This window comes from Eleutherodactylus coqui, chromosome 2 (genome assembly GCF_035609145.1).
Source record: "Eleutherodactylus coqui strain aEleCoq1 chromosome 2, aEleCoq1.hap1, whole genome shotgun sequence".
NCBI classification, from domain to species: Eukaryota; Metazoa; Chordata; class Amphibia; order Anura; family Eleutherodactylidae; genus Eleutherodactylus; species Eleutherodactylus coqui.
The window spans coordinates 213,843,078-213,862,822 of record NC_089838.1 but is presented as its reverse complement, the minus strand read 5'-3'; the positions used below and the strand labels follow the sequence as shown (position 1 = coordinate 213,862,822).

The 19,745-nt window shown below is 40.5% G+C and overlaps 1 protein-coding gene across 1 annotated transcript; it reads left to right on the top strand.

Moving 5' to 3' along the window:
* Positions 1-206: 206 nt before the first annotated feature.
* On the top strand, positions 207-17,312 carry LOC136612251 (cathepsin K-like). The gene is made up of 7 exons (XM_066592468.1): positions 207-324; positions 1,078-1,220; positions 4,454-4,633; positions 4,724-4,906; positions 9,059-9,218; positions 10,832-10,946; positions 17,055-17,312. The coding sequence occupies exons 1-7, from the start codon at positions 207-209 to the stop codon at positions 17,155-17,157; spliced, it is 1,002 nt and encodes a 333-aa protein (XP_066448565.1). The 3' UTR covers positions 17,158-17,312.
* The last annotated feature ends 2,433 nt before the right edge of the window (positions 17,313-19,745 follow it).

Below are 19,745 nucleotides of genomic sequence, written 5' to 3'. Positions count from 1 at the left end.
ACCTACTGAAACGCGTTGCTCGAAGATCCCTGTATGTGTTCCCAATAAAAAGAAGGAATTAATTATCCTGGATCAGAGTCTGATATCCCTAGGAGCGCGGACAGCCGTTTTTTCTTCCCTGTAGGTTATCATTATCGTTATTTTACAGCTCAGTCAATGCTGATAATGAGTTAATATCAGTAGATGTATTGCTGGTTCATCAACTTATGTTGTCTTTCAGAATGTATTTGAATAGAAGTCTTTGCATTTTTGCCACGCTCCTCATCTGTACTTGGGCTTCTACCTTCTTCGATCAGGAATGGAGTATATGGAAGGCAAAATACAGTAAGTGATATGCTAAAAGATCATGTGAACAGGAAATCGTTACTATTTGACAAAGCACTAGCTTGTAGATCTATAGTTTGTGTGAGTATCCATGAGCTGCATTCTGAGAAGCTTTATGACATTTAATGTATGAAGCTTAAGTCATCTTTCACAGTGCAGTGTGATATAGCTACTACATTGAATAAAGACATGTCATGGCAATACCAAGCAAAGCTTAGAATGCACATACATCAAGCAAAATAAAAATAAAGTATTTAATAGGAAAATTCTGGTTCTAATCCTAGGTGAAGTGAGGCAGCTGCACTAATTGTTCAATTTCAAAAACAGAATTAAATGTAAATAAATGAAAATATATCCGTTTTTTCTAAAACCAATTGAAATCAATGGGGAAACCAATGGAAATGTTTACATCCATTTTTATTTTCGTTTTGCTGCTCCCCAAATGGAACAGACAACCAGGAATGGTTAACTTAGACTAACACCAGTATGAACTAACCCTTGCATGCTCTATCTCATAGGCTTATTTAGTACAGAAGCATTGCTGTTATAAGGCAATACAAAAATATAGCAATAGCTCCAAAGAATGTGTATATGTGTGTCTGTGTAAGTATGTATATATATATATATATATATATATATATATATATTAGTATTCAACGTTTTATATACAATCGATGCGGCTTATAGCCTGAGGCCAGTCTGCCCCTACTATTGATAAGCCAGTAACAGTGTCTAAAAATATTTTTTCACCAGGTAAAAATTATTCATCTACCAGAGAAGAGGTATTCCGGAGAAAGATTTGGGAAGAAACTTGGAATAAGGTGCAGAAACATAATAAGCTTGCCGACGAAGGCAGCTCCAAATACTGGATGGCAATGAATCATTTTGCTGACTTAGTAAGTTCATGCACATATATATTCAGGGAATGAATAGTCTGCTGTTGACTCAAATTATTCACCAGATAATGCTGTATATGTTGGCAGGAGAATGGGGGGTATAATTAGACAATAAGATGTTCATACATGTATCTTCTTTAGTTGATATTCTGTGTAAGAACAAATTAGAGATTGTAAAGTATTGGAAAACATGTCTACTTTCATCTAAAAATTGCACCACTCCTGTCCCTGGGTTGTGTCTGATATTACAGCTCAGCTGCATCATTGAAGTGAATGGAGCTGCAATACCACGGTCAGCCTCTGGACATGTGTGGCTCTGTTTTTGGAAAACAGCAGACCTAATTTTCTAATTTTGAACATCACCTTTAAGTATTAGCTTTGACTTTGACAACCTTTTTGTTCTCCATGCTCTGCATTGTATAATATAACACAAGTATTTCAATCTCATTTTTTCTATCACTACCTTTTGCAAATGAGTTACAAGGTGTATCATGTTATAATGCTATAAATAACATAGTTAATAGCACAGTACTTAAACTGGTGTTTGAATTTAGGAGTATGGCTAGAAGAGCTACCAAGAGCACCAAATATGTTCAAAATGTTAATATAGCCTTAAGAATAATACTTTTGCAAATGGTTCCAATTTTGGTCAAATTCCCAAGCACCATGCCTTACCACCGTAAGCAATGTGATGTACAGGTATGTAACTAGTCGATTGGAATTTCCAATCATGTACATTATACCTTAGTTATGTCCTAGCACAGAGTTCCCCAACCAACGGCTCAGGAGCTATATGTGGCTCTTGGACCCTGAGCATGTGGATTTCTATGCTTACAGCGGTGCAGACATTATTATTCACTAGTAGTATTAGCAATGTCATAACATTATTACAGCTACCGCAGGTAGTAAATAGTGATAAGTGAACGTGCTCGTTTAGAGCAATTACTCGATCGAGTATCGCATTTTTCGAGTAACTGCTTAAGCGGGCGAAAAGATTCGGGGGGCGCCGGAGGTGAGCTGGGGGTTGCGGGGGGAGTGCAGGGGAAAGAGAGAAAGCTCCCCCCTGTTCCCCCCTGCTACCCCCGCTCCACTCCGCCGCCCCCCGTGCCCCCAAATCTTTTCGTTCGAGTAGGCAGTTACTCGAAAAAAGCGATGCTCAATCGAGTAATTGTCCTAAATGAGCACGTTTGCTCATCTCTAGTAGTAAACAATATTAATAGTAGTAACCTTCAAAAGGTTGAGGACCACAAGTCTAAAATATGCTTTGTGTATGTTAGAAGTACACACAATAATGTATTGTCAAAAAGACAGTGCAGGATCTTGAAATAAAAGGTCCTAAAAATGTAAAAAAAATTTTAAAAATCCTTGAATAATTAAAAAAATAAATGTTTTTATACAATCACAGCACAACACAAAGGTATATAATACACGGCACTTTTGAAAATAAGCTGTTTATATAAAAAAAAGGCACAAAATCATATAAAACATGCACAATGCTACCAAACGTATTTTAAAGCCTGTACAGAGTTCCGACCTGAACCCTACTGAGCATGTTTGGGAGAAGCTGGGACATTGGCTTCCATCTTCTTAGAGATGAAGAATAGATAAAAAGCTCTCTGCGCTCGTAGTCCGGCAATAGAGGCAGCTACAATTGCTGAATAACAATATTTTTTTATTTTGGTGTCAAAAAATAATATATATATTTTGACACCAAAATAAAAAAATATTGCTATTTAGCAATTGCGGCTGCCTCTATTGCCGGACTACGAGCGCAGAGACCTTTTTTCTATTTTTCATTTGAACGGTTTATCCTATGCTTGTGGCACAGTAAGCCAATACATCTTAGCAGCTCTCCTGCATGTCGGGATTCGGACGGACCTGGAGGTTTCCCGCTATTTCAAAGCGAAGCGCGACTTGGAGGTGCTAGTGGGATATTCCAGACATTTGCAGGATGGAATGGAGGAAAACACCAGCTGAAGTGTTTCAGACATTAGTAGAAAGTATGCCATGGAGAATCTCCAATCTCATTAGAGCCAAAGAAGGCCCTGCTGAGTATTAACATATATAAGTAAATACTAGTCCAATTACTTTTAGTAGAATAGTGTTTACATAATATTACCTATACGCTTCTTGACCCACACATTAAACTTAAGCTTTCTATTCATTTGTTAAAATTGTATTTTCATGCATTCCATATCCTAAAAACTTCATATAAAATAAACATATATGTACCCAATAATGATGCTCAAAAATATGCAATATATTGACTTGGTCCACAGGGGTTAAAAGGCATTTTTGTCATGTAGTCAAGCACATTCATTATGGAAAAAAAGGTTCTAGAACGTTCTAATCTACTGCTGGGTTCACACCTTTCAGTCATAATTCCATCTCTCTGTAATATTGGAAATGGAACTCAAACTGAAATAAACTGGACCATTTTTCCCCATTGATTTAAAAAAAACAGAAAGCAAACAAAAAGCTTTCCATTTGCTTCCATTCTGTTTGGTTTCAGTTCTATTACTGAACAACTAATGCAGTTTGCAGCACTATTTGCTCAATTAAAAAAATGGAAACCCAACGGAACGGAAGCAAATGGGAAGCTTTCTGTTTGCTTTCTGATTTTTTGAAAACCCATTGAAATCAATGGGAAATAAAAATATGTTTATTTCAGTTTTAAATCCATTTATCTGCTCAGAAAACGGAATAAAGAGGTGGAATTATGACTGAAAGGCAAAACACAGGTAGTTTTTAATTACCACACTATACTCAAGATCTCAGTCAAAGGAAAAACCTTATTTACATCCAATTGTGTTCTGATGATGTCCATCTAACACAGTGGCACAGTTGGCTAAGAGAGTCTGAGGGCGCCCACCCACTGGCGTTTTTTTTCACTGCGAAATTCGCAGGTTTTTTTTCTGCAGGGGGTCTATGGGACTTGTAATGTAAAAATCGCGATCGCGCAAAATCACGATTTACCGCGATATCGCGATTTTGCGCGATCGCGATTTTAGCTTTGCATGTCCCATAGCCCAAAGACCCCTGCAGAAAAAAAAAACGCTGCGAATTTCGCAGTAAAAAAACGCTAGTGGGTGGGCACCCTGATACTGAGGTGCAAGCTCTAGTTATGCCACTGTGATCCACCATTTTCAGCTTCTGAATGAAGCCAGGACTGCTACTATTCACTGACAGTAAGCACAATGCATGACTGTAACTCTTTTCTAACTGTACAATAGACACTTGGAGAAATTAAGAGAAAGAACTGCTTAAGTTCAAATGGGGATGAAACCAACATACCCGTTTATACCTCTGAACTAAGACAAGATCTACCTGAACATGTTGACTGGCGAGACCAAAAATGTGTGACAGATGCAAAGAATCAAGGGCTTTGTGGATCATGTTGGGCATTTGCAACAGTAGGTATTTTCTATTCTATATATATATATTGATGTGTTCCATCTACTGAATTTGATATTAAATTGATGCTGTATTTCTGTTTTTGTAAGGTGGGTGTGATTGAATCCCGATCATGCATTAAGAACGGTAAACTGATGACTCTGAGTGAGCAACAGCTGGTGGACTGTGATACTGTAGATAAGGCATGTTGTGGAGGGCTCCCAATTTATGCACTAACGTATGTAACACGCAATGGAATCATGAAGGCCGAAGATTATGAATATGAACAGAAGGTAAATCTTCTTCTTATTCCATTCTAAGGGCATTAATAAGGGGTGAGTCTGATGTAGAAATATGGTGCAGTCTTATATTCCTGCCAGTCAGTTTATTCCTAACAGTCTGCTTGTCAGGATCATTAATAGAAAAATTATGCATTACCTACACAGTACATATGTCTAAGGGCTTGCATGGTATAGATGTGTATAGTATACACTCATTTTGGGTGAAAATGTGGTACAAATTGTATCATCTAACAAATTAAGGGCTTATTCACACACGTGTACATCGGCCGCTGTTTTCACAGCCGGCCGATATACGCTATCATCTGATGCATTGGATTCCAGTGCATCAGATCACACAGGCGTAACCCGGAACGTAAAAGCGCCCAGCTGGCAAATATAGCGCTGGGTGCTTTTACACCAGGCAGGAAAGGTAGTCCTGGAACTATCTTTGTGCCCAGAATATGTCAGCCGCTGCATGGGCTCTAACGACAGGGGGTGGAGAAGGGAGGTGGGAGGGAGTTTAGCAGTGTGACTGCTAAACTACCTCTTACTTCTCTCCTCCTCTCTCCTTTTCTCCGGCTTTTTGCAATGGGAAGGGGAGGGGCGGGCGGAGCTTAGCTGAGCTCCGCCTGCCCCTCAAATTGCTGGCTACAGACAAGGGGAAGGGGGGGAGCGGGTGCCTAGCTCCGCCCCTATCTCACCCACTCCTATTGCAAACAGCCGGAGGGAAGGAGAGAGGGGGTGAGCCGTGACGGGGAGGGAAAGGGAGGCAACAGCATTCCGGGCACCAGGCCTGTGCCATCTGAAGGGGCACACAAACATTTGATTTGTGCGCCCCATTCACGTATCTGTACAGCGCCGGCAGGCGCATGTAAAAACGCCTAAGGTCATGGAAGAAACCTAAAGGTGTGCTATGTATACAGATGTAGTAAAGTTAAACTTGAGTTTGATAACTTCCTGTGACAAGTTATCTCATTTTAAGCCATTAAACATTATCTTAAGGGGGCCTTCACACAGGCGAGACAATTGAGCAATTTTGTCATGATGCGAGAGGGAGTGAAAATCTATGATTAAGTAGCCAATGCTTTTCAATGGTCCTATTCTCATTTGCGATGTTTTCCCTCCTGCGATGTTGTGTGAAAAATAATCGCAGCATGTTCTATATTTTTGCGATATCGACCGCTGTCTGCAATGGGGCCGGCAGCAGCAATGGGAGAACTCAGCGATCCTCTGCTGTGGCTAATATACAATTACATCAATACCAAATTTGAATAGTTTTTTTTATAGTGAACTATTTAAAAAGAATATACCTTTTTAATTGCTTAGTGTTGCCATCTTTTGATCCCAACAACTTTTTAATTTTTTTTTTAATTGGCCAGTGTGAGCATGGCTTTTTGAGAGGTGAGCTGTACTTTCTATAGGTACTATTTTAAGGTGCATATACCTTTTTTGATTACTTTTAATTTACATGTTTCTTCAGGGTTACCCCAAAATAAAATCACGATTCTGGTATTTTGTATTTTTCTTTGTTTAGCATGTGAGATAAGTGATATTTTAATAAATTGGACATTTATGGAGGTGGCAATACCGATTTTTAAATTTGTTTTTTGATGCAATGATTGGAAAAATCATTTTTTTCCTCCTTAATATTTTTTAATATAATAATAATTTAAACAAAAACTTTAGTTTCATTCTCTAGCTTCTATAATTAGGGCCCAGAATCATCATCTTATGTGGCAGCATTAGGGCTCAGTCACACGGGCGCTTCGGAACCCGTACACCGGAGCCGATGTGCCTGTGTGACTGACAGTTAGAAGACGGCCGTACCTGAAGACGGCCTTCTCTCTGCAGCGCTGATGAAAGAACACATGACCGGCAATGAAGTCGGTCACATGTTCTTTCTTCCGGCGCTGCAGAGAGACGTCTGTCTTCAGGTACGGCCGTCTGCTACCTGCAGTAACACCGGCGCCGATGCGCCCGTGTGACTGAGCCCTCAAGAAGGCCTGATAATTCTTTGGTTATAAAGGAGGATGACATTTTGGAGACATTTTTTCACTATTCTAAAAACCTGAATGCTTCCATGTTAAGTGTGGATTGTGAAGATCTTTATGAATATTTGGCTCGGGTGCAATTGCAAACTTTGTCTGATGATCAGAGAGTGATATTAGAGGCTTCTTTGACACTGAGTGAGTTAAGGGATGCAGTAGCAGCATATGCCTCTACAACATTTGTCAGTGTTTACTGCATGAAAGTATACTTCTACCATTATTGAGCGATGATATGATTGTCTTGATTCCTAAACCGAGAAAGGATTTGTGTCTTCCTGAGGCCTCAGTCACACGGGCGTAAAATATGTTCTATCTTTTGTAGGTGCGTTTTTACGCGCATATATACGCGCGTAAAAACGCCCGTGGGTTTTTAAGCGCGTATATACGCGCGTATTTACGCCCGTGTGACTAAGGCCTGATTCTGATCGTCCAATATCTCTGTTGACCACTGATGGTCAAATCTTGGTGAAGGTACTTGCGAATAGATTACTTTTAGTAATGGCTCATTTGATACATGAGAATCAGTTCAGCTTCATGCCAAGCAAATCAACTGTGATTAATTTAAGGAGGATGTATCTGATAGCAAGGCTATTTCTGGATAAGTACTCCATTAAAGTTGTTTAACATGGGTATTGGATTAAGCTCAAGACTGTCCAAAATGTTACATGGATGTTGCAGATCTAATGCATATGGTCTGGGACTGTGTAAAATTGTATGAATTTTGGAATAGGGTACTAGAGATAATTAGAATATATATCTTGTCGATACTGTTCTTAATCCCAGAATTTGTATATTGAGTATTGTTGGTGCACTTGATGGGCATACTCTTTTGGGAGCCTGTTGAATGCAGCCTGCCACCTGACAGTAGGAGATTTTGTTACAAAAATAAAAGAGGTAATATCTTTGGAACAGGGGATGTATCAAAAAGGAGGGTGTTTGACAAAGTTTGAGGAAATTTGGGGAAGATAGTTCACATTGAGTGAGTGCTGGTTGTGTTGAAGTATTGTAGAAAGGTTGATGAGATTTGGGGGGGAGTGGTGAGAAGGTGGAGAAAAGTTAGTTTTTTTTATAGGTGCCTAATTTGTTTTTCTGTTTGGGGGAATAGGGGTGATTATGATTTGATGATTTGCTTAAATGTAATTGTGGTTGATTATATTCTTTTGGTTGTATAATGATGTGTTCTGTGTATATTATGTTTATGCATGTGTAGATGGCTTGAAATTAAAGGGTAATGGTGTTCAAAAATATAATTTCAATGCAAATGATCTGATTAAAATAATTAAAAACTTTAATAACCTTATTTTTACTTTTTACCTATAGGGGGCTTGAACTGGCAACTGTCTTATTGCATGTACAATGCTTTTATAGTATACCATGCTTTTAAGACATCCATGGCAGGCCTGCGGGCCTTCACAAGTTCCAGACTACCATGGTAACTGAACAGCATCCCCTGATCTTGGGGGTGCCATAATATTGACAGTGACATCTAAGGGATTAATGGTCAGGATCAAAGTTATTTCTGATCCTGGACATTGTGGCTGGGTGTCAGCAATCAAAGACAGCCCAGACCTGTCTTATGTACCTGATCCATACAATGACACCCAACTTGCACCGTACAAGTACATTGCTTAGCAAGAAGGGGTTAAAGCCTCTAGAAACATATTGTCATGGCTGCATACACAGCATTTTGGTTGTTAGGATTTTATAAGGTTTGGAGCCAATTGCATCGTTATCCAAATACAGCATGTCCTATTTATGATGCTTTTTCTGGCATTTCTCTTCCTAGGCTTCTCTAGAGAATGCCAAAAAAACACATGTAAAAATGTTACAAGATAAAATCCACAAAAACTGCATGTATATATATATATATATATATATATATATATATATATATTCTTGCATCTGAAAATCCTTTACATACATGTGAATGCGGTTGTTTCTGCGGCGTGTGCATGGGTTTCTTGAAATCCCACTTAAATGAATAGGGGACAATTGCAGAAATTTCTGTTAACAAATCTGTTGTGTGTGAAAGTACTCTAATTAGGAAAATACCATGGTAAGGAAGTAGTTAAATAAAATTAATTATAATTCTTTTGTCTTTTTTTCCTGAAACAAGCAAAACGCCTGTGGATACAAAGAAGATAAAGCAATACAGCTGAATTTTACCAAATACTACAGCCTGCCTGATGAAGCTAGCATTGCATCCTCGGTGGCACTAGAGGGACCTGTGACTGTTGGGTTTGCGGTAGATCAGGATTTCATGCTGTATAGCCGCGGTAACATAACAATATATTTTTTTTATAGCGCATAGGTATTCTTGTGCTTAGGGTGCTTTCAGATGAACGTGTGCGTACATTGGTGCGCACAAAACCATGCGTCTATTAGAGTCATTGGTTCTCTATGGTGTGTTCACATGTCCGTGTTTTACAGGCGTGCAAATGCATGTACCTACAAGACATAGGACATGCGTGCACCATAGGTCCGTGGTGTGTGTCAGTATTCCCCAGCGGGGAGTCCCCTTGTCACTGAACACTATGACAGCACTGTCACAGTGTTCACTGACAAGGGGACTCACCACAGGAGTAAAGAATTCCCTGCCACAGCTTTGGCCGAGGATTTCTTAATGTCCGTGTAGAGTCCCCTCATTACTGAATACTGTGACAGAACTGTCACAATGTTCAGTGATAAGGGCCCTCCCCCGTGGGGCTGAAGAATTCCCCTGCCACAGCATCTAGGGATGATCTTCAGGGAAGGGCTTATATTTAAAGCCCTTCCCCAAAAATTCCTGCAGGGCTTACCAGCAGCCCATTGCTTTCAATGGGGCTACAGAAGTGACAGTCCCATTGAAAGCGATGGGAGAACATCGTGATCCTCTGCCACAGCTGTAACAGGTGTGGCAGGGTAATTCTTCAGCCCTGCGGGAGTCCTTTTGTCACTGAACACTGTGACAGTGCTGTCACAGTGTCCAGTGATGTGGGGAGTCCCCGCGGAGATAAAGACAGCTGTGACAGCTATTGCAGGGGATTCTTTACTCCCCACGGGGAGTCCCCTTGTCACTGAACAGCTCTTTAAGTGTTCAGTGACAAGGGGACTCTCGCGGGGAATATTTACAAGGCAGCGGTGGAGAGGTGAGTATATATATATATATATATATATATATATATATATATATATATATATTTTTTTTTTTTTTTTTTTTTACACAAACCAGGGATGAGTTTCAGGGAAGGGCTTATATTTCAAGCCCTTCCTTAAAAACCACTGCAGGGATCATATGCTTGTCAATGGGTCTGCTGGCAGCAGCCGTAGCCCCATTGAAAGCAATGCTGCACAGACCTGCATTCACGCGTGTTTGTGCAGGTACGTGGGTGTGCAGTTTTGTGCGCACCTATGTACGTACCAGCACACACTCGTGTGAATGCACCCTTACTATGAAAACTGTATTTGTGCCTCCAGGCACAATATTTGTTTGTGCCATCTGGGCTAATAGTACAGTGATCCTGTCCTACAATATGCAGGTTTGAACGATTTCATACTAATTTACAACATATTTCTTATATGCTGATGATGTATGGAAGCAGTCAGATAAACACAGAAAATATTTTTTATAAAGCTTTTTAGGGGGACCCTCTCCATGAAATTCATGTGCACGAATAGGGATTGTCTCCTTAGAAAAAATCTTTTAACTTACAAACTTAGAATATAAAAACATATCTGCCAAAGCCTATAAAGAGCATACAGCAAAATGTGAACCAGGCCTAAATTGGGAAAAAAACAGTAGCTCCGCAATGTGTTACTGGTCAGTGAAGAGCCTACACATTTTTAGCTTATTATTACAGTTGTTTACAAATTTTCAGAAAACTTTCATGATGCTTTCCTTTAAAACTAGGAATATTTGACGGGGACTGTGCAGACAGTGCTAATCATGCAATTATTGCTGTGGGTTATGGCACTGAGAAGAATGACGATGATAAGGAAGTGCCGTACTGGATAATAAAGAATAGGTAAGAAAACAACTTTTTTAGTGTTAACTGCAGTGACTGGATGTAAACTATATGAGGAGCTAACGGTTTAAGTGACTATTTGTTAGAGAAAATTCACAAAGGTCTTTTGAAGCATTTTCTGTATGTCACTTCCTATGCATGTTCTTGCTAATTTTGCTGCAAGCAGGTCCTATAGCTTTCATTATGATGTATTACCTATACATTGCATTTTTTTAATTTACAATCCCTGCTTCATTGGCCAGATAAGACAGGGTCTCCTACATGTCTAAGAACTAGCATCTATATTTCAGATAATGTGCCACCATATAAAGTCAAGATAACAAGCAGCATATAAATAATACTTTCTTAAAGAGTTCACATGTTACTGCCATACGGTTCCCACATAATACTGCAAACACCAAATAATGTCACCACACACAGCGAATACTTTAGTACTAGGATTTTTCTCCAGGTGAAAACAAGCCCTAGGCAATTGCTCAGCATATTACCTCCTAAAACCATGGACACGGTGTGACTCTCTTCACAAAGCTGTGTGCGTTCTCTCCCATTCATTTCTATGAAAGAGTGAGTGCACAGAAATGTCTGGAAAGGGTCATACCAAGTTTGTGCGTACACTGTGTAAGAACAAGGCACCCAGTAAGTATGAAAGATGCCTCTCTCTTCCTTCACCTTTGAGCCCCATACAGTAATTTATGAGGCTCAAAGGTCCCTATAAATGAGTTTTATGGGAGCAAAAATGCTGCATCGGTCCCTAAGTGATAATATTGAAAATTGTTCTGCATTGAGTGTGTGTGTTTCCTTACACACATATGCACAAAGAAGGGACAATTTATTTATGCATTTGCATCCTTTTGGTGGACAAAGTAGCAAAAATTAGTGCATGCCAAAAACTAATTTGTACAATTTTTTATTTCTATGCCACACTTGCCACTTTTGGGAAGAGTGGGAATGGTTTAGTTGAAGGAGGCATTGTCTCTATTGCCTGACAGTTTTACTATAATTCACACTTGAAACAGACTGGTGTTGATTTTCTTTTCTGGCACAAAGACTTGCCAGAGATGCGCCAAATTTATTAAGGGCCCTTTTGAGTGAAGGGAGGCGGAATAGACCAGGGATCGTTCCAGCCCGCCTCCGTCCACAGTAAGCAAGCAGTCATTCATAAGTGAATGACTGCCTGCTAAAATGGGCCAATCCCTCGTTCAGTTTTTTGCTTGTAGAAACAGAACAATGAACAAGAAGTGTACAAATTCTTGTTTGTAGTCCAGTCAGGGCATGCATTTACACTGAACAATGTGGGAGTCTGAACAATTTATCGGCCGAGTAAAAGGGCCCTAAGAGGTATGCATCTCTTAATAAATTGGCCACATTTTACTATTGTGCACTGCAGCTAAACACTAGTGCAGGATTGGCAGTCTTTAGTAAATTTCCCCTACAGTCTATCTATGGACATTCTATTACACTGACTTCTATGTACACGTAGACCCATTTACATTTTAGTATCTACAGGATGCCATAATAGTAATCAGCTAGTGGGTGGCATAAATGCTGATCATGACAGTTTGGTGGCTCAAATCTAGTGGATGATCTTGCCTATCACTGACATCCCTGGCTAGTCAGTAGAACAGAAGTATTTAGATTAGTTTGAAGCGGTTATCGTTACACAGCTAGGAAATTAAAAGACATTCAATAAGAATACTTTTCAATTTACACAATACCTTTCAAATCTTTTTTAAATCAATTTCCTGTTCCTGTTAACTACTGTAACCCTATGGTTGTTTGTTTTACAAACAAAGGGAATATTGTACATAAGATTCAGCTTATTCTTTATGCATGTTAGGTTTTCATTGTGACATTGTCTCTATCAGTCCCTTAGAAGACATACTGTATATAGTTCATGCAAACCAGAACAATTATTACAACTGCAGAATGTCACCTTTCTTATTTGCCTTTCTTGAATATCCTCTCAATTTGCTGGATAAACAATAAGCAAATACGGGATTCTTCACCTAGAAAATTAGACTCCATTCCCATACAGACTTCTCTGTAATTGTAATCCATCAATTAAGTCAAATGAAGTGGTGATTTTAATTTGCTTATTATGAGCCTTCTTGAAACAATCACTGCAGCAACCCACCCTACTGAGCTACTGGGATTGTACCCTATCCCTAGGATTTGCATAGTACATGTCCTTGTAACTCCATTACACATAATATTTTCTGCACATTGAGCACTTGCAAACATTTGAATTACTGATTTGCATTCATGTTGGTACACTGACCTTACTTTCATAGTATAGCAAATATATCTTCCTGTGACATCTCTGTGGGACATGGCATTCTTGAATATATTTACTGTCACATAAATAGTGTATGTAAAAATAAGATTGAAAGGACTTAACCTGCCTTTACAGTCACCATCATGGGTATAAGAATATTCTGGGGAGATTTCTGTATGCCCCCCCTGATATATCTGCATATAGTTATTAGTTCGCCCCCAAGCAAACTTTTTTCTAAACTAAATAACTCCTCTCTGTGTATTGTATTCCACCTATTCCATTACTTTGCAATCACATTCTGTCCTCTTGTATTAATTACATACATAGTTTTGTATCTGCAAATATTGCTATTTTACTGTGCAATCCTACCAGGTCATTAATTAATATATTAAGAAGAATACAGTCCAATACTAAATCTTGGGGTACACCAAGTGACCCAATCAGAGTATGTACCATTTATGACCACCCTCTGCTTTCTATCATTGACCAGTTACTTACCCACTTACACACATTCTCACCCAGACCAAGCATTCTTATTTTATATACCAACCTTTTAGTATAGTATCAAACGCTGTTGAAAACTCCAGATATACAAGATCCAATGAGGCTCCCGACTCCAGTCTACAACTTATTTTCAATTAAGTAGAAATAGCGAGTTCAGTTGAACTGGCTATAGCTACTTCATTGAAAATAACATTTTCAGCTGTACAAACTTACAGCAAGCCAGACACAAGAAAAAAAAAAAATCCAATCGACAGCAGAAACAGGGAACCTGCAAGAAGACTGGTGAGCTATTTGTTTTTTCTCTATAACAGTCTACAACTTACCTCCTTGTAGAATCTGATCACATTGGTTTGAAAGGAAAAACCCCTCACAAAACCATGCTGATATGGAATTATACAGCTATTTTCCTTGAAGTATGAAATCCAAGCAATGGGGAACTGGAGCCTTATGAAGAAATTTCTGCTTTATTATAACGTCCTCGACATTACAGGATTGAATTTTATCCTGTAATATCGAGCATGTTATAATAAAGCAGAAATTTTTTCACAAGCCTCCAGTTCCCCATTGCTTGGATTTCATGAATGAAGTACCGCTGTGACTTGGCGGTGTGGCTGGTTTGTGAGGAAATCTGCAAGCACTGAGTGAGTGCAGAAACGACCAACAAGGTGGGACAATACTTCTTATCTTCTCTACTTTTTCCTTGAAGTACTCCAGGATAGTACCTCTTAGAAACTCTTCAAACATTTCACCCACAATAGAAGTAAAACCTACTGGCTTGTAGTATCCAGGTTCACTATTTGACTACTTTTTGAATATTGGCACCACATTGGCCATGTATAAGTCTAGTGGAACAGACCCCCATCACTATATAGTCCTTATATATAAGAAACAACAGTCTGTCTATTACTTAATTCTTTTAGAACCATTGGTTCCTGGCAATTTGTCCATTTAATCTTTTTAATGTAGGTCTGCAGTTCTTCTTGGGTTAAAATGGTGACATTTAGTGGAGAGTTTACTTTATCACTCTGCATCTCATCTGACATTTCATTTTCCTCTGTGAATACAGGTAGTCCCCGACTTGCGAACAGGTTCCGTTCCAGGAACCTGTTCGCAAGTCCGAACAAATGGTAGTATGGAGCGGGATCGTGGGTGGATCCCGCTCCATACAACGTCGGGTGCAGGCTGTTTTTTACAGCAGACACCTGGCGGCAGCAGTTCCGACGAGCCGCGCCGCTTGTCGGAACTGTTAACACTTTAAATACCGCTCTGACAGCAGTATTTAAAGTGTTAACAGTTCTGACGAGCGGCGCGTCTCGTCGGAACTGCTGCTGCCGGGTGTCCGCTGTAAGAAACAGCCTGCACCCGACGTTCAGGGGGCCTGTACAGCGTCCCACGATGAGATCGCGGGACGCTGTGTGGTTGCTAGGCAGCCAGGGACCTTCTGAAAGGCCCCAGGGCTACCTATGCAGAGTGCCTATCAAGCGCACGGCTTGATAGGCGCTCTGCATAGACAGCCCTAGGGCCTTTCAGAAGGCGCTCGGCTGCCTAGCAACCGCAATCTGACCGGAGAGGCTTCTATCAGGCTTGATAGAAGCCTGCCCGGTCCCTGCACAGTAGGATGTAATGCCATAGCATTCCATCATACTGTGCAGGACAGATAGTTCGTATCTTGCGAAATTCGTAAGTCGAATGTTCGCAAGTCGGGGACTATCTGTACTATTAAATAGATTTACTCTCTCCTCATTACCCTCTACTATTTTTCTTACGTTATTTATTAAAGAGCCAACACTTTCAGTATTAAACTTTTTACTATTTGTATAGTTGAGGGACAGTTTCGGGTTAGTTTTACCCTCTTTGGCAATAAGTATCTATGTTTCCACCGTTGCTTCTTTTATCTGTTTTTTGCATAACTTGATTTTGTTTTTGCTTCTTTGCTGCCTTCTAGTTTTAGTAGGCTGGGTTCACACAGGGCGGATTTGCCGCGGAAATTCCGCGCGGAATTTCGCCGCGGCAAATCTGCCTGCGGCCGCTAATCTCGGATTTAGCCAGCCATGTGGACGAGATTTCTCAGAAATCTCGTCCACACGGGACGGCCAATCCGCTGCGGTAAGTCAGGCTGCAACCGCGGCTGCGGTCTTCAGAAGATGCAGCATGTCTATTTATCTTTTCTTCTTGCCACGGCCGCGCTCTCCTCTATGGGAGCGCTGGCCGCAGCGGAAGAGCGGGCGGCCGGGCCGCTTCAAAGCCACCGCGGGTTTTTCCACGGCGGTTCTCCCGGCGGAAATCTCGCAGTTTTTGCTGCGGCCAAACCGCGGGATTTCCGGCAGGAATACGCCCCGTGTGAACCCAGCCGTAGTTTAAACGCTTTCTTTGTGAGCCACATTGTTTTTTTTCCTATTCCTGACTGTTTAAACATTTTCTTTATTGAGCCACATTGGTTTTCTCCTACTCCTAACTGTTTTATTTCTGTAAGGTATGAACCTCTCACAGTAAGTATTTAAGATGTTTTTAAGCATTTCCCATTTATTGTCGGTACTCTTAAATTTGAGGACATTCTCCCTGTCGATAAGGTTAAGGGCATCTCTGAACTGATCAAGCATTACCTGGGGGGCTTCATGAACATGATATAAATATGTGTATAATAGTCTACGAATGTCTTAGCAACTTCTCATTTCTGCACTTGCCTTTTAGGGCCTCAGTCACATGGGCGCATCGGCACCCGTACACAGGCGCCGATGCGCCTGTGTGACTGACACCAGCAGACGGCCGTCTCTCTGCAGCGCCGGAGGAAAGAACATTTGACCGGCTTCATTGCCGGTCATGTGTTCTTTCCTCCGGCGCTGCAGAGAGACGGCCGTCTGCAGGTACGTCCGTCTCCTTCCTGCAGTCACACGAGCGCATCGGCGCCGGTGTACGATTGCTGATGCGCCCGTGTGACTGAGGCCTAATGCTAAATATTAGCTTTTACCTTATGTATCACTATTTATGACTGGGGGAAAGTTATCAAAAGTGGTCCAAGAAAACATGGAGTTGCCAATAAAACCCTCAAATATTTTGGACGCCATTTTGAAATTGAAAGCAGTGACCCAACTAGTTGTTATGCACCTCCCATCAACTTTGCCATTGCACTATTTTAATTCATGTTTCCCAATGGGTTTTAAATATGTTTCCTTTTTATTCCCAGACTAAATCATTTTCTGCATTTTCTTTTGAGCACAACCTTCATAAGATTGGTAGTAGAGTCAGCAGTTCAATGTTTTTTTCTATTCACTATTCATTTATTGGTTTACAGTCACCTACATCATCTGTGTTTGCATTTCTTTTCACAGCTGGGGCCCAGAATGGGGAGAAGATGGCTTTGCCAAGGTCGAACGTGATGTTGACAAGTGCGAAATTTCTCAATATTCAGCAAGCTTTGATTTCCTGGAGTAATTGTTAAAGGTGGATATTCTGTGACTTTATTTCTGTAAAATTATACTTGTAAAATCTGAAATGTATCTACATTTATATTGATGTGAATGTAGTATAATTTCATTGATACCCTCTTATCTTGCATAATACTCTGCATAAATAAACCAATGCTTGTACTGAATTGTGCTTTTGATTTATCAATCATTTACATCATGCTTTAAATTGCTTTAAACAACGTGTATATGATCTTGGTATCTATACCAGAGTGGCACAAAATTAAGAATCCTTCAAGGTAGAACTGGCCTACCAGAATACGCTCCAATAATAACCCATCTGGAGCTGAATTTGGAGCTAAACAATTATGTGTGCTATGTATTCAATTATAACAAAGTGTACGTTGTACATGTTCTGTATAAATGGAGACTACTGCAGAATCATCTCCTCCATTGGGGTCAATAAAATCCAGTTTGTAATTGGATGCCATTAACAGGCTGAAAAATGGAGAACTCATTATTTTTAATAGTTTAGACAATACTGAGATATTCCCCAGTACTGTACACAGATTGTAATCACATCGGTCCCTGCTCCTGGTGTGGGTCACAATCTAATTTTCACCTGTCTGAGTACTTTATTATGGCTCAGTACAACTCAAATGATGTACAAAGCTAAACTACAGCTATGAGGAATGGTTCCATGCATTTTTTGACCAATACATTTGCTGTTAGCAAATATTTTTTTGAGTGAATTGAAAAATAGAATTTTCACACTTAACTTTGTATTTCAAGGAATACTAGGGTCTATTAAAATCATGACCATATAAGTCACACACTTGGGGGCTCTGTGAATTCACAGACAGTCCACAAAAAAGGGGTGTTTTTGCTGCCGTTTGTAGTGTCCATTATTTAAAAAAAAATGTTTGCAAAATTTGCACTGCTAGGTGCCAATGTGTACAGAGCAAACACCTAGTTGCAGCAATAGGAGATGGGAAGGAGCAGAGATTACTCATCCAATCACTCTCCTCTTTGCTTACCCTCCCACTGGGCTGTAGACCAATCACAGGCAGCCATAAGGATAGAAGCAACAGCTTGAGCTTGTTGCAGGAAGTGTGGACTGTTTGCTGTTACTGTGGGAGCCTGAGAACTGTTCTGAATGGAGGAGCCAGGACTGAGGACATCAATCAGGATGACAAGGCAGAGAGACAGAGGAGCACAAAGATCACCAGCTGCAAGAGACGTCAGTCACTAGTCTACATAGACAGTGCTCAGCCAGACCTTATCTTAGCTCATGAAGTGCTCTGCTGCTGTGTGGATTTAAACAGTGGCCATTCAGTCCTGTCACTATTTAATACTTTCCTGGTCCTGCAGCTCCATGCTCCAGAAGCTTTACCAATGGCAGTTTAGCAGCAGAGCATTGGAGTATAGAAAGGGAATACAAATCTCTCCCTTCTACCTCTTTGACTCACCCCATCTTGATGTTAAAGAGGTTGGACTAGGATTACAAGGTATCCTCTATTGACAGGATATCCACAAGAAAGGGGATAACTTGCTGATCATGGGTGGTCTCACCAAGAAGACTCCCGATGATCTCCAGAACAGGACTCCTATGTCCCTATCTGCCTGTGACTGCAGGGCCTCTTTTACCCCCACAATGACATCAGAATAAAATAAGAATTATAGTAGTGTGTTAGAAGAATGATAAAGTATGGTGCTAATCAAGTCCTCTAGTGTGGCGACAATAAAAAGTTTAAAAAGTAGTAAAAAATAAAAATGGCAAAATTCCATCTTTTCCCCTTTACTATATATAAAAAAAAAATAAATACATACATATGTGGTATTACTTAGAGATGAGCGAGCACCAAAATGTTCGGGTGCTTGTTACTCGGGCCAAGCTTTTTGTAATGCTCGAGAGCTCGTTTCGAGTAAAGGACCCCATTGAAGTCAATGGGAGACCCGAGCATTTTTCAGGGTGACTGATGCTCAGTAGCTACCTAACTTGTTTTCAATAGAGCTGCCGCTGCTGCCGGCGGCGTCATTGAAAACAATAGTCTGCCGGCACCCCTGAAATGTTTTTAAGGGAAGAGCTTTACATATAAGCCCTTCCCCAAAAAAACAAAAATATTAGTGTAAAAAAAAACAAAACAAAAAAAACTTACCTCTCCGCCACTGCCATGTCCCACGGGGATGCAAAACACATCTGTTGTGTGTGGCAGATGTTTCCTGCAATCCTACAAGGAAAAAGAATTCCCTGCTGCACCTGCCACATCTGTGACAGATGCAGCAAGGGAATTCTAAATCCCTGTGGGCAATAAAGGATTACCTACCGCAGCTGTCACACATGACAGTTGCGGTGGAGGATCCTGCTGCCAGCACCCCTGAAATGTTTTCAGGGAAGGGCTTTAAATATAAGCTCTTCCAGGGGCGTGGCCTGACTTCAGCCGGGACGGCAGCAAAGTTTTAGGCTCCGTCGGCATCCACCTAGAAAAGCGACATAAAGTGTCCCAGAGGAAAAAAAAAACAGCATCCACGGCGAGAAAGACCCTCAATGCTCAGAGCCATGACTAAAAGGAAGCCGCTGAAGCCACAACCGCAGCGGGTGAAGGACTTCTTCTC